Source organism: Plecotus auritus (genome assembly GCF_963455305.1).
Source record: "Plecotus auritus genome assembly, chromosome: 6".
Classification (NCBI taxonomy): domain Eukaryota; kingdom Metazoa; phylum Chordata; class Mammalia; order Chiroptera; family Vespertilionidae; genus Plecotus; species Plecotus auritus.
In genome coordinates this window covers 178,398,175-178,412,942 of record NC_137773.1, presented here as the reverse complement: position 1 = coordinate 178,412,942, position 14,768 = coordinate 178,398,175, and the positions used below count along the sequence as shown (strand labels likewise).

The 14,768-nt window shown below is 59.9% G+C and overlaps 1 protein-coding gene across 21 annotated transcripts in view; it reads right to left on the bottom strand.

The window, feature by feature from the left end:
- The window catches only part of MAP4 (microtubule associated protein 4), a 120,256-nt gene that overhangs the window by 6,808 nt on the left and 98,680 nt on the right, over positions 1–14,768 (bottom strand). For 14 of the 21 annotated variants that reach the window (XM_080676131.1, XM_080676135.1, XM_080676134.1 and 11 more), the window contains 7 exons: positions 9,997–10,118; positions 8,800–9,015; positions 6,705–6,888; positions 6,082–6,141; positions 5,680–5,972; positions 4,168–4,281; positions 2,527–2,619 (listed from right to left, as the gene is read on the bottom strand). In XM_080676131.1, coding sequence (XP_080532257.1) covers positions 2,527–2,619; positions 4,168–4,281; positions 5,680–5,972; positions 6,082–6,141; positions 6,705–6,888; positions 8,800–9,015; positions 9,997–10,118 — 1,082 coding nt within the window. The remainder of the gene's footprint in view (positions 1–2,526; positions 2,620–4,167; positions 4,282–5,679; positions 5,973–6,081; positions 6,142–6,704; positions 6,889–8,799; positions 9,016–9,996; positions 10,119–14,768) is intronic. The other 7 variants (XM_080676122.1, XM_080676123.1, XM_080676130.1 and 4 more) reach the window with 4 other exon arrangements.

Genomic DNA, 14,768 nt, shown 5'->3' with positions numbered 1-14,768 from the left:
AGGGCCCCCTAGTGGACCCTGACAGCCCCCAGGTCCCCCCCATTGGACCCTGACAGCTCCCAGGGCCCCCCAATGGAGCCCCACAGCCCCCAGGTCCCCCCATTGGGCCCTGACAGCCCCCAGGGCCCCCCCATTGGGCCCTGACAGCCCCCAGGGCCCCCCATTGGACCCTGACAGCCCCCAGGGCCCCCCAGTGGACCCTGACAGCCCCCAGGTCCCCCCCATTGGACCCTGACAGCTCCCAGGGCCCCCCAATGGAGCCCCACAGCCCCCAGGTCCCCCCATTGGGCCCTGACAGCCCCCAGGGCCCCCCCATTGGGCCCTGACAGCCCCCAGGGCCCCCCATTGGACCCTGACAGCCCCCAGGGCCCCCCAGTGGACCCTGACAGCCCCCAGGTCCCCCCCATTGGACCCTGACAGCTCCCAGGGCCCCCCAATGGAGCACCACAGCCCCCAGGTCCCCCCATTGGGCACTGACAGCCCCCAGGGCCCCCCAATGGAGCCCCACAGCCCCCAGGGCCCCCCATTGGACCCTGACAGCCCCCAGGGCCCCCCAGTGGAGCCCCACAGCCGTGCTCTCACACACCCGAGCCCCCAGCCACGGGACCTGGGGTGACGCCCAAGGCCAGTGCAGTGTCAGTGCCCGCTACTGAAGTGACCCTGCCAGCGGTCTGGGCACACACACCCGTCCTCGGGAGGGTGTAACGGGGTGAAAACTGCTGCAAAGTTTGAAGCTGGGATCACCCACAAAAGTAGCTGCTAAGTTCCCTCCCCGTCCCCCTGACTCTGCCCCGCGGTGGGGGGTGTCTGTGGGGGGTGGTAGTGGAGTGTCACCCTGCTCCTAGCCCCGCCCCAGTGGGAACGCCAGCACCTCTACAGGGAGGGGCTGTGGCGGAGCCGTCCCCGGCCCACAGGCCAGGCCGGCCCTTCCTGAGCTGCGTGCTGATGTGCTGGCTTCGCGGAGGGGCTGACGGACACTCACGGTCCCCGGAAACAGCTCTCGGGCAGGGTCTGAACGCCCTGCTGGTCACAGTCTCCCCAATGGAGATGCTTTAACCAAGGACATCCCCCAAGAAAGGCTTGCTGATCCTTGTGTCAGAGTGCGAAGACCACAGCAGTGACAGGTAACGATTATTTCAGAGCTCTAACATACACTGCAAAACATACACACTGCACGTGTGTCACACACACGGGCACCCGTTCCCTCTGAAACCCTGCTCGCCCTGTTTCCATCAGGCCCAAGGCTGAGAGGAAAAGTGAGGGCCAGGCCTCTGAGTGTCGCCCACAGCCCTGGCTGGTGTGGCTCAGTGGATAGAGCATTGGCTTGAGGACTGAAGGGTCCCAGGTTCGATTCCAGTCAAGGCACATGCCCGGGTTGCAGGCTCAATCCCCAGTAGGGGGCCTGCAGGAAGCAACTGATCAATGATTCTCTCTCATCATTGATGTTTCTACCTTTCCCTTCCTCTCTGAGATCAATAAAATATATATATATATATTTTTTTTATTGATTTCAGAGAGGAAGGGAAGGGAGGGAGAGCTAGAAACATCAATGATGAGAGAGAATCATTGATCAGCTGCCTCCTCCTGGGGATCGAGCCCACAACCAGGGCATGTGCCCTTGACTGGAATTGAACCTGGGACCCTTCAGTCCACAGGCTGAGGCTCTATCCACTGAGCCAAACCCGCTAGGGCAAAATATACTAGTATTTAAAAAGGAAAAAAAAAGCAAGTGTCGCCCACTTCAGCTGACCCCACACCAGGCTGGCTAAGGTCTGGCCAACTACCCCACCTGAAGGCAGAGCCACAGCTCCTGCCCACACGGGGAGGAACACTGGGGGGAGGCGACGTGGAAGGAGGTGCAACAAGGGGGGCTGTGGGGCAAGAAGGGGTGCAGTCCTCCCGCCAGAGCTGCCCGTGAGGGCGCTTGCAGGTCATGGGCAGGATGGCAGGACACAAGGGCAGGGGCACGGAGCCTGGACAGCAAAAGGGTGAGCAGGCAGGACTGTCCAGCTGGACAGCGAGGAGCCCAGGCACTGAGGGGACGGAAGCTGGTGGCGCAGCGGGAGGGGCAGGGCTGCCCGTGAAGTCCCCAGCCCGCCCCGGCCGCGCTCAGAGCCCCGCTGCCTGCGCCGTCACAGGGACACAGGCAAACGCATAGGGTGCTCTTCCCACACTGACCCACAGACACTTCTCCCGTCTCCCCAGCACAGGTCTCGGCTGGCACGGAAGAGCAGCGTGACAGGAAGGATGTGTGGATGGGACAGGGAAAGGGATAGAAAGAGGAGGAAGAAGGGACTGAAAAAGGGAAGAACCAGGAAAGGAATAAATGGGGAAGGAGCAGAGAGGAGAGAGAGAGGCGGTCAGGAGAGACGAGGAGCAGAGCAGGAGGGCAAGCGCCGGAGAGGGCAGAGGGGAGGCAGGAGGGGCTGTGCACGGACTCCCTGCCCCACAAGGACGGGGATGGCCCGGGAGGCCCTGCCTGGCCAGGCGCCCAGCGGCCGAGGCCGGGGGCCAGGCTGTACTTACGTTGCCACCTCCAGGGACGTGCTTAATGTTGTCCTTGGAGCCGCACTTGGACTGGACGTGGCTGTAGCTCAATTTTTTGGAGACTATCTGGACCTGGAGTGTCGGAGAACAGAGAAGACAACACGGGGGGGCTGGTTACTGACACGGGGCGGCAGGGAGGCCACACGTGATCACACGACCGACCAACCGAGAGTGGGGTTAGAACTCTGCCCCCACCTCCAGCAGAACAGCTGTGGGGAGCACAGAGGAAGGAACCGGAAGGAGAGGAAACGGGGTGAGAGCGGACAGTCCACACTAGGACAGAGCAGATGTTTGAGAAGTGCTACCTGGCGCTACCACTGCCCGGAGGGGCTGGGCTGTGGTTCCCCACACGCCACCGCCTGCCTGCTCCCCACCTGAGATCTCAGCGCAGTGTCCTGGGGCTCATCTGGGCCAGCCCCTCCCCAGGGATGTGCTTCCCTTCAGCCTGGGGCCTGGAGCGGCTGCAGCAGAGCCACTGTGGGCGGCCCGGCCGCTGGGAGCAGCACTGGGCAGTGGGCTCACTGGCACAGTCTGGACACCAGGGTCCAGGGACATGGAGAGTTAGGTGGGGACCAGGGGGAAGGCCGTCCTCCACCCTCCAGGCGCCCGGTCCTGTGGGCCGAGCACACGGCCCTGCACACGAGCGAGGGGCTGCCCCTGGAATGCACACCAAGGCCCGGCTTCTCCCGCGGCCTTCTCAAGAAGCAGCAGCTGCCAGCTTCCCAGCTTCATAGCTTGTTTCCTTCCTTCCTTTCCTCCCTCCCTCCCTCCTTTCCTTCCCCACTCCCTTCTGAGCCCTTTGCAAATGACACAGCTCCCCACAGAGTAGAGAAATCCACGCTGACAAACTCCACCCCAAACATCTCGCCATTTCTGGCTTCTTTGCAAACACTTCCCAATAAAAACCCTGGTCTGCACCAGGGCCCCCAGGATCACCCAGGAGCCACGGGCACCTTCCTCTCCGCCTGATGTACAGCGTCCGCGGGCTGAGACCCATCCCGGCTCTTAGCGGCTGGAGCCTTGGGCCAGAGGCCACCCAGCTCACAGCGAAGAGGCTCCCACAGCAAGCAGGAGGGCCTGGTGCCCGGCGGGCGAAGGGCAAGAACCCGCAGGGCCAGCTGGCCTCTGCCCTCCAGCTGGTGCGCGGCCGTGCGGGTGCGCTTCCACTGTAATGAGCACCCTAACTTTCTGCTAAGACTTGACCTGGGGAGTCAGGACAAACCAAGCCACCCCATCCCCAGCAGTTATGAGAGGGGCCTTCGAGTTCAGCTTAAGCACAGGGTCTCCGGGATTCCAGGTGCCAGAAGATGGCAGTGCCATGCCTTCCTGAGGAAGAACCGGTGCTCTGAGGGTGTGAGTGTGAGTGTGAGTGTGCGCGGGTAACAGCTGGATGTCAGATCAAGGTCAGTGTGAAGGAAGTGATTGAAAGCTGTAGATCCAGCTGAATATTTAGTCCCCAAAGCACTAATGAGTCCCGAAGGTTAACTCTCAGGGTTGATAAGAAATTTTTCTGATGCGAAGCACGGAGGAGGCCAGGGAGAGCGCGGAGCTGGAAGGACAGGAGCAGCGGGAGGGCGTGGCTGTGCGTTGACCTGCGGGAGGCAGGCCCCGGACACTCACTTTCCCTGCGGGTGCCCTCTGCGCACTCACGCCTGGGCCAGCTGGCTTAGTGGCCGCGTGAGGTTCAGGTTTTCGAGCTGCAGCCGCTGCCTCCGTTTTCTCCTCTCCTTTGGCCTAGACGGAGATAAGGGAAGGGCACATTTCAAACAGGGACAGAGCCCAAATGCCAAGAATGAAAGAAGGCTGGGGCTTGAATCCCGGCCAGGCAGAAGCAGGTCACCCTTGCTCCTGGGAAAAACCCCATTTCCCAGGTGAGACCGGCCAGAGGGAGGAGCTGCAGACCAAGGCTGGAGCCAGGAGGACAGCAGCCGGCATCACGGAGACCTGGCGGGCGGGGCTCGATGAGCCGCTCTGCTCTGAGCGTGGCCATGGCTGCCGTTTTCCAACCACAATGTCCTCCCACTCCAACCTTCTATCTGCCCCAGGCATCTGTGGTCACAGCGAGCCACTCCTGGGACGGGAGTGTCAGGCCCTGCAGGTGTGTGGGACAGGAAAAACGGAGCCGCCGAGCGAGTCCCTCAGCTCCCCCCACGGCTGCGCGAAGAGCCTAAGGCAGCCGTGGGCAAACTACGTCCCGCGGGCTGGATCCGGCTGTTCTATCCGGTTCTCTTGCTCTCCCCTCCGCTCCTTTACTTTGAATTTATATTAGTTCACACAAACACTCCATCCATGCTTTTGTTCCGGCCCTCCGGTCCAGTTTAAGAACCCATTGTGGCCCTCGAGTCAAAAAGTTTGCCCACCCCGGCCTAAGGGGTGTGCAGGACGGGAGGCTGGCCGGGCAGCTCAGCCTGAGGCCTGGTGGGGCGCCGGAGCCCGGCCCGAGGCCCTCACCCCAGGCCAGTCCTCTCTGCGGGAGCGCCTTCCCACTGCAGCAGGGTCCTGCCTCATCCTGGGCCTCTTCCGTGTCTAACAGCTCGGACCGAAGCCAGGTACGGGTCCTGCCCGGAGTGGTGGTGGCGGAGAGGGGCTGGCGTGATGTCGATGACAAGGTTGCTCTCAGGACTGGGCAGTGGACTCCTGCCACCACCTCCTTCGCACACCGAGTTGCCCTGGTTGCTAACAGTTAACAAGTAACTCCAGGACGGACCCAAACAGACAGGCCCGCGGGCCTTCTCCATCACGACACCCTCAGCAGTTCCTTCGTGTGGGGCAGCCACAGCCACCAGGACACCCTCACCCTCCACAGACGCTCCTGCGCTCCCCGGGCAGGTGAGGCCCAGGACCAACCAGCCGTGTCCCCTGCCTTTCCCCGCGGCCCTGGCGCCCCCTCTGTTCGTGTTGTAAGGAGCCTTTGTCTCCAAGCGAGCTGTGAGCTGAACCCACACACAGCAGGAGCCCGATGCCAACGGGAAGCGAAGGCGCAGCGCTCAGCCCACCCCTCCCAGCGCCACGCCCTGCCTCCCCTCCCTGGTGCCCGGGGCTGCGGTGAGGACATGGGTGGGGACAGCGCTGGACGTGGCGGGGAAAGAGGCCAGGGCCCGCACGTGGAGGACCCACAGTCCCCGGACCCACCCGGCCTCCTCCAGGCTGATGCTTGATGTTTTCTGTGGAGCCGACCTTGGCGCGGACGTTCTTCAGATCAGGGACGGGAGCGCTGGTGGCCGGGCGGCTCAGTCTGGGGGCCGAGGAGCTGGGCCTGGCCGACGTGGGCTTCTTGTCCACAGCAAGAGTCCCAGAGGGCCGGGGAGACACGGGGGTGGGCTTGGCGCGACTGGGAGCCGTGCCCGCGGGGGAGGCGGTCCCAGGGCCAGCGGCCGTCTTCCTCGCGGTACTGCCGGAGGTGCTCTTTGCGCGACTCACGTCAGCTGCGAAGGGAGGAGAGACAAGGGCTCAGGGGAGAGAGCCCACGGGAGCCTTAAAGCCTCGGCAGGCGTGGGGGTTGCAGTCAGGGCCCCACCAGGTGGGGGGCGTTACCTGGCGCAGACTTCGTCACCGTCTTCTTGACGTCCGCAGGCTTCCCCTCAGACTTGGTGCCTGCACAAACATGCACTTCTCAGTACAGCCTTTAACAACAGCCCTGCTGAATGGCTCGTCCAGTACTGAGATTCATTCATTCATTCATTCATTCACTCACTCAACAGTCACTGAATGTCCGCTGCGCCGGGGGCGCAGATGGCCTCTGGGACAGCAGTGTGTTAGGACCACGTGAAGCCACGCCCGCTGCGGGCACAAGGGCGGGCATCCTGTCTCCCTCTTTCCCGGTCTCAGCACCGCCTTCCACACGCCTGAGACAGGCGGCCAGCACGCGCCTACGGAGCTGAAGGCCCAGCTCCTGTCAGGTAGCCCGTGACTGGCCTGTGCTGGCGCCATGGAGACACTGGAAAAGGAATCATCAGTCTCCCTACAATTCAGGATGGCCCTCTTCACTCAGTTTTCCTGAACATACGTGCCTGCCTCCCTCCCAGGGAGACCACGGCTGCCACTTGCCACACCCCGTCCAGGACTGACACAGACCTGCACAGCTCACGTGGCGCGGCCGCGTCAAGTCCCCACCCTCCTCCCCACGGTCCCGCAGGGAAGGGGGTGACCATACTCACCAGCAGGCCTCCTGGGCAGGGGCATGGGGGCGCTCCTGCTGCTCGGCCCAGTTGAGGCCCCAGAGGCGGCCGCGGGGGCCTTCGGAGCGGCCTGGGTGCTCCTGGAGCCGGGTCTGGAGGCCGAGGCCGAGGCGGGCTTGGACGGCGTGGCCTTCTTCTCGGGACCCTTTGCCTCTGCAACAGGCTGACAGCAGGGAAGCGGGAGTAAGAGCTGCGCAGTGGCCACAGCCCAGCCAGTCCCGGCAAAGGGCGCGCCCCCGACGCACAGCCAGGGCACAGGGCCCACCGGAGCTACCGCAGGGCGCACACGGCCCGCAGGGTGCTGGGGGGTGGGGGGGGGTCAGGAACAGTGAGCGCACGACCTCAAGCCAACCTGCCTGCTGAGAACGAATGGCCCTGACAAGTACCCCTCACCACACCCGTGCCTCAGGCTCTACGGCGTTAAGCACTGATGTGTTTAGTGGATTAAATGCTTGGCCAACAATAAACAGATTCATAAACAGAACACAAACTTTACACGCTGTCTAGTCAAAAAGGAGGACCCATGTAACACTTTCCACGGTGAAGATAAGAAGAAAGACGTCCAGTCCACCTTCTTCTGGCTTAGAGGTACCTGGTGGGCGCTGAACCGGCCAGGGCTGCAGAGGGGCGGCCACTGGCCCAGTCTGCCCCCAACTCCGTGTTCTTGGGCAAATCACCGAGCCGCTCTGGGCTCAGGTCCTGTCTGCACACAGGTCGGCACAGAGGATCTCCAGGGCAGCTCAGAGCACAGGTGACGGCGGACAGAGGGTGGGGTGGGAGCCCGAGGTGACCACCGGGGAACGAGCAGCACAGGTGCCCAGCTGGACGGAGCAGAGCGGCTCTCAGGCACACGGGCACCTGGTCGCTGTTCCGTGGAGCCTGGGCCGCCGTCACTAGCAAGGAAGCGAAGGAGCCAGCGCGGCCTGGTTTCCACAGGACGGGGCGCACCATGCACCCTGTTCCCCAGGAGAGGAAGCCCAGCCACACACCCGTGGGCCCGGGCCTGAGCCCCAGGAGAAGTCCCTCTTCCCTCTAGTTCGGAGACACTGTTTTCCAAAATCGAGAAAAGCGGTCAACTGGGTGAGTGAGGACAGAGCGTCCCTGCTGCAACGTCATTATCCTAGTGACTCTATGAGAGGGTTTCAGCCTGGACTGCAATTCCTAGGTCCCGCCAGCTCTCTTCACAAGGCTCGAGCCAGACACAGACACCGCCACGAAGCCCATCCCCAGGGTGCCTTTAGAGCAGCCGTGGGCAAACTACGGCCCGCGGGCCGGAGCCGGCTGTTCTATCCGGTTCTCTTGCTCTCCCCTCCACTCCTTTACTTTGAATTTATATTAGTTCACACCAACACTCCATCCATGCTTTTGTTCCGGCCCTCCGGTCCAGTTTAAGAACCCACTGTGGCCCTCGAGTCAAAAAGTTTGCCCACCCCTGCTTTAGAGACATCAGGCTGACGCCCAGGCCTTCTCACACAAAGGGAGCTGTGAAGGCAGACGGCTCCCGCCCTCTCCTCCCAGAGCGACTGTGAGGCTAACGCTGCTCCAAACCCACCATTTTCTGGGCAATAGTGTGAGGGTGACCGGGAAACAGAAACGCCTCAGACGCAGCCCAGCGAGGGGTGGCCTAGTGTCAAAGCAAAGAAAGTGATCCCGTGCTGCGGGCCCAGCGGCAAGAACTGAGCACAAAGGGAGGGGTCAGGTCCCTTTCGCAGGACGATGACAGGGAAGGACAGAGAAGGGAGCCGGTTGGGGATATGATGCGGGAATTACAACAAAAATGAAAATCTGGCAGTGTGTGGAGAAGGAGAGGGGACCTGGTTACGAGTGTGTGAGCAGGCAGAGTAAGGGGAGCACCAAGCACATGTAGAACTGCCTCAACCAGGCAGGGAAGGTACAAAGCACAGAGGCCTTGGGGGGGGTGGGGGGGCCGCCTCAGGGCCCCGGGCCGCCTGTCCAGCCCCCGTCCCCGGCCCCCAGCCCACCGGCGGATGGCACGCGGGCAGCAGCAGGAGCTGTCTCCAGGCCTGGCACGCCGAGGGAAGCCTGCCCTGCGCAGAGCTTGGGCGCCGCTTACCTTGGGCCTGGCGTCCTTGGCAGGTGAGGCGGGAAGCCTGGCGGTGGTGGCCGCGGGGCGTTTGGGCGGGGCCGCGGGCCCCGAGCCCGAGGCGGGGCTCATGGGCTTCTTCGCCAGCCCACCCGAGGCGGGGGACGCTGGTTGCTTAGGGAGAGGAGTGGGCTGAGCTTTGGCTTTGGACGTTGAAGTCTTGGCAGGAGGAGTCGTGGCCAAAGGCTTTAAGTTGGTTTGTTGTTTTTTGTTTAATAGGCCAACATCGAACACACAGGCAAGAACAAAAACAAAATGAAAAAAAAGTATAAACTGCACAATTCAAAGCAAAATTATAAGCAACGAGGAGAGATGCAACTGAAAACCAGCATTCCTTTTTTCTGAGCTCAGTGAATAGCAGAAAGGCACCAGGAAGAGAGACACGGGCACTGTTTCTTAATGACGTGCCACCCACTCCCGCCGTTTGACACCCAAGATTTAAGCTCCGTGGCAGCTTTAACAATTAACTAACTTTTGGTGGCGGTGACAATTCTATGGAAAAGTGACCAGCAGGCGACTAGGTTACCATTACCTGCACCTCTTGAACTTTGCCATTAGTACCAATTAGTTTCTGAAGCTAGGCCTCACCTTAAAAATTTGTGTTCCCTTTCATAATGCAGATTTTAGAACCTATTTCTTTTCTCTTTTTGGTTAAGCCTCACCGAGGCTATTTTTCCATTGGTTTTTAGAGAGAGTGGAAGGGAGGTGAGAGACACAGAGAGAAACATCGATGTGAGAGAGACACAGCAACGGGCTGCCTCCTGCACGCACCCTGACCAGGGCCGGGGTCAAGCCTGCAGCCAAGGTGTGTGCCTTTGGCCGGAATCAAAGCCAGGACCCTACAGTCCGTGGGCCGACGCTCTACCCACTGAGGCACACCGGCTGGGGCTAGGCTACTGAAAGCGTTCTGTAATTCCTTTTGCTGCTGTGGAGAAGCAGAAAGAACCTCCACAGAACATTTCTACGGCTGCTCAGGGTGACAGGGTCGGAGGCAGCGAAGGAAGGTGAGTTAGGCCACGTGGTAAAATGGGGATATTACCGTAATATGAAGCAACCCAAATTTGAGAAAAGACCTGTAACAGCTCAGAAAAGAGAAACTTCTCTCACGATTCAAGCAAGACCGGCTGAAGGCGCCGCCGCCAAGCGACGGCATAAGAGGTAACCCACCGTTCTGGCAGCTGCCTTGGCTTTCTTCTCGGGGCTTGGCGGGAGCTCCTTGTTCGGAGGGGCAGTGATGTCATTTCCGGTCACGCTCACAGCAGCCTGTCCTTCTTCTGGCTTGGACACTCCTAAGGAGAGGAAGCTATGCTAGCAAACGGTCTTCACACCCATTTCAGAAATGCGAGTCTCAGCAGAGACACACAGCTAACCGGCACTCCGCTCTGAGAGTCCCCAGGCTGTGCCGCTGAAATGGGACAAGACTCCCACGCTCCCCTCACGGTGCCGGCGGGGCTTAGATTCCAGAGATCCGGCCAGCCTGTCCCTGGGGGGGCAACCTCAGTGGGGTTCGCACAAGTGATCAAGGGAAGGAAACGGCCTTCAAGTCTGGCTTCCCTTCCCTGGAGACAGACAGGCAAAGCGTTCTGTCGCCCCACCACGAACTCCCGAGCACCCGGGACAGCCTCCTCTCCTCGTGTATCTGCCGGAATAAAGGCTGCACCGATGGGCTACGTGCCAGGAGATCACGCATGTCCTCCTCTTACTTCCTCTCCCTGTGAAGCACACTGTGCGCGGATGTGAGCTTAGCGCGATCTAATTCCGGCAGTGACCCCGATTCCCAACACGGCAGGAGACCCAGGAAACCAGACCCGGCCAGACACAAAGCCTCCTGCCCAGGGCTATGCCCAGCAGCACCGCTGCGGGGGCCACTCCAGACTCCAACAGGGCCACGCCCCCACAGACACCTCCCCCCCCCTCCCCCCCAGAGCACTAAATACCACTGCACTTGGCCTGGCCTAGGGACACCTTTCTAACGGCCACAGCATTCAGAAGCCACAAAAGTAACTCAGACTACAGAAAAATAAAAAACCCTCAGAGGCCAAAATAACAAAAAGTCAAAAGGCAAGTGATAAGCAGGGAAAAAAACAGCATGTGAACTTCACATCAAAGACAAAGAAATTACTGTGTGAATTACTCCTATGAATCAGCAACTCCTATGAAGACCAACGACCCAGTAGAAAAATGGCCAAAGAGTATGAACAGTTTACAGAAATACAAATCACGATTGAAAGTAAGAAACTATGTCCAGTCTTTAAGAAAAATGAAAATTAAAACTACCCAGATATGCTACTTTTAACCTACCATAGCGTCAAAAGTTCTAAAATTTGAAAGTGACTGTTGGGGACAATATGAGGACATACACATGTTGGCACGTGTATGAAACGGAACAACTCATACGCAGGGCATTCTCGCAGTATCTCTGAAAATGACAAGTGCAGATAAATTCTAATCCAGAAACCTAACTTCTAAAAACGTACATCTCAGAGATGCAGTCATACACCTGCACAACAGCAACATCATGGTCTTCTGCTTGTCCATCCTCACCCAAGGGTATTTTTCCACTGATTTTTAGAGAGGAAGGGAGGAGAGACAGAGGGAGAGAGAAACATCCATGTGAGAGAGACACATCGATTGGTTACCTCTGACCAGGGTCAGGGGTTGAGCCGGCAACCGAGGCACGTGCCCTAGATCGGAACTGAACCCGGGACCGTTCAGTCCACAGGCCAACGCCCTATCCACTGAGCCAAACCGGCCAGGGCCAACATCGTGGTCTTTTATCAGAGCACTGTTATTAAAAGCAAAGGCCTGAAATAATCCAGACATCATACCTAATAAAAGAGAAACATGCAAATTAACCATCACTCCGCTACGCCCACAGCCAATCAGAGTGAGAATGCAAATTAACCCAACAAAGATGGAGGTTAATTTGCATATGCAGGTGCGGAGCAGCCGGGTGGGGCATGACGCCTGCTATGAGGGGAAGGGGTGCGGCAGCGGCGGGAACTACTGGAGCCGTGCTCGGACAGAAGCGAGGACTTGCTGGCTCCCCCGGACTTGCCGGCTCCCGGTGGGCCCGGAGCGGGTGGGCGGGCCGGGGAGCTGGGACTTGCCGGCTCCTGGGAGGGCCGGGAGTGGGGACATGCCGGCTCCCTGGCGGCCCGGGGGACTTGCCGGTTCCTGGGCCGGCCAGGAGCAGGGACTTGCCGGCTTCCAAGAGGGCCAGGCCCGGGGAGTGGGGACTTGCAGGCTCCCGGGCGGCCAGGAGCAGGGACTTGCTGGCTTCCGGGAGGGCCGGGCCCGGGGAATGGGGACTTGCCGGCTTCCAAGAGGGCCGGGCCCGGGGAGCGGGGACTTGCCGGCTTCCGGGCGGGCCGGGCCCGGGGAATGGGGACTTGCCGGCTTCCGGGAGGGCCGGGCCCGGGGAGCGGGGACTTGCCGTCTTCCAAGAGGGCCGGGCCCGGGGAGCGGGGACATGCCGGCTTCCGGGAGGGCCGGGCCCGGGGAATGGGGACTTGCCGGCTTCCCGGAGGGCCAGGCCCGGGGAGTGGGGACTTGCCGGCTCCCGGGCGGCTGGGAGTGAAGCCAGGGGAAAGAAGGCCTATTCTTGCATGAATATCGTGCAACGGGCCTCTAGTACATTAATCAGAAACTGATTATATCAACGTAAACTCAGAGTCTGAAAAAGCACCAAGTGAGAAAAAGGAAAGGAAGAAAAAAGCCAGGCACGGAACAGTATGCATAACATAAAACCGTTTGTCTAGAAAAGAAGGGAGAAAGTACATTTCTATCACAAATACACCTGTATGTGATTTTTAAAATCTTTGGGCCCGGCCAGTGTGGCTGAGTGTCGACCTATGAACCAGGAGGTCATGGTTCGATTCCCAGTCAGGGCACATGCCTGGGTTGTGGGCTCCCTCCCCAGCATGGGGCCTGCAGGGAAGAGCCGATCAATGATTCTCCCTCATTGGTGTTTCTCTCTCCCGCTCTCCCTTCCTCTCTGAAATCAATAAAGGTACAGCGAAGAAAGGAAAACAACAGCATCGTGCCAGGTGGGCAGCAACGCCTTCGCGCAGCAGAGCTGATGCGTTACCCAGTGTGTCCCTTCTACCCGCACCCGTGGGGACGCGATCTTCAGTGACCAACACGACCTCCTGCAAGCCCCACTGCCCGTGACATGGCCGTGCAGCCCCTCAACCTGCACAGCGGGTGCCCCCAGCGAAGAGCACGTGAGCGACACACAGCACGAGTGTGTCCCTCTCAGACGGTGCTTCTTGCCACGACCCACATCCTCTGCCAACCATTAGCGACCACTACCTCTACACCCCCCATTTGGAAAAAAGTGTGAAACAGAACTCGTTAACTGCTCCACAGACCTGCTCCCTTCTGCTTGATCTTCCCATTACCACCTGCTGGGAAACCCAGGGTTCAAAACACCTCTCTCTCTCTCACACACACACACACACACGCACACGCACACACACGCACGCGCCTTACACATCACCCAGTGTTCCGGTCCAGCTGACCCCACCTCGCTGCATTTCCCGTTGTGACGCTGGGACTGAATTTAATGGTCGTACAGGATCCTTTGCCTCCAACCCATCTTCTCTCTCCCAGCACTGTGTCTCCTGAGAACGGGCGAGTCTTTATCTATGTCACAGGCAATCCCCTGCTCTGAGCACTAGGTGACCCTGAAACATCATGAGGGCGTTTGAAACTTGGGCTCCAAAGCCCTTTCCAGATTTCCTTCCCTCACTGTTTCTGGCCGCAATGCCGGTGGCCCTGGCCTTGTGCTCAGCCCGCACCTCTCTCCGGGAGCCTCCAGGGGAAGTGACAGATCTGAATGGCGAAGGCTGGGTAATGAGCCTGTGGTATCTGGCAAGCAGCTCTCGGGACCAAGCTGAGCCAATAAGATACATTTACTCGCTCTTTCTCTAAAAGCAGGAGAACTTCAATGAAGGAACCTTGGGTCCCTGAGATTTAAGGTAACATAGAGGGGGACACAAAGCCCCGACTAGGTCACCCCAATGTCCCGTACAGACCCGAGGCACAAAGAAAGCAAACAGTAAGAGACGGCGGAGAAAACAGTTTCTGGAAGGGCAAAGAGGGGAGCACATAGGAGGGAGAAGCACAGGTCCCGAGAGAGACACCATGGCCGCAGGCTGGCTACCCTTCCAATCGGACTCCCTACAGCCTGTCATGAGCCCTTTGTAAGTGGCAGTTCCGCTGAGTGTGTAGCCGTCCTTCCCGGCCGAACGGTTCTCAGGAGACTGCCCCGCAGACACGCGCCCTGGCCCTTCTAACCGAGGCATGCTGTCTGGGCTGCACGCCGCGTCCCTCCGGCCCTCTGCCTGGAAGCTTTCCTCCGCATCGCCAGCACCCTCGGGGTCCAAGGCCACCTTTTCCAGAAGTGCCCTCGATTTACACCCTCTCGCCAGCACTCCCATCGAAACGAGGTCACAAGCTGCTGGCGGGTAAGGCAGCGCCAGCACCTAGACAGTGCGGGGTGCTGGCGTGTGGCAGGATGCTGACGGCGTTCGTCTTCACAGCACCTGGCGGAGTCGGCAAACATTTACCGGGTGAGGGGATCCGCGGGGTTTGCCAGTCATTTAAAAATTTTTCCATCAGCATGAACTCCAGTTAGCGTGAACTCAGACGGACTTGTTCCGAAATAAACAAAAATCTTCACGCATCACCACCGCGAAGGCCTCTGGCACCGAACGGGGCACTTGGGCATCAGCAGAGACAGAACCCAGGCAGCGAGCGATGGCGTCTCTGCCACAGCAAAAGCCAGCCCGCGAGGGCACCTGCGCTCCTGCCAGCGTGGAGTCAAAGAAGCCACTGGGGCCACAGGGCGCTCCTTTGTCCGTCTCCATCACAAAGAAACCGCCTGTCAGCCTTAAAGGTCCCCTCCAAGTACCCCTTCCCTAGAAAATCACACA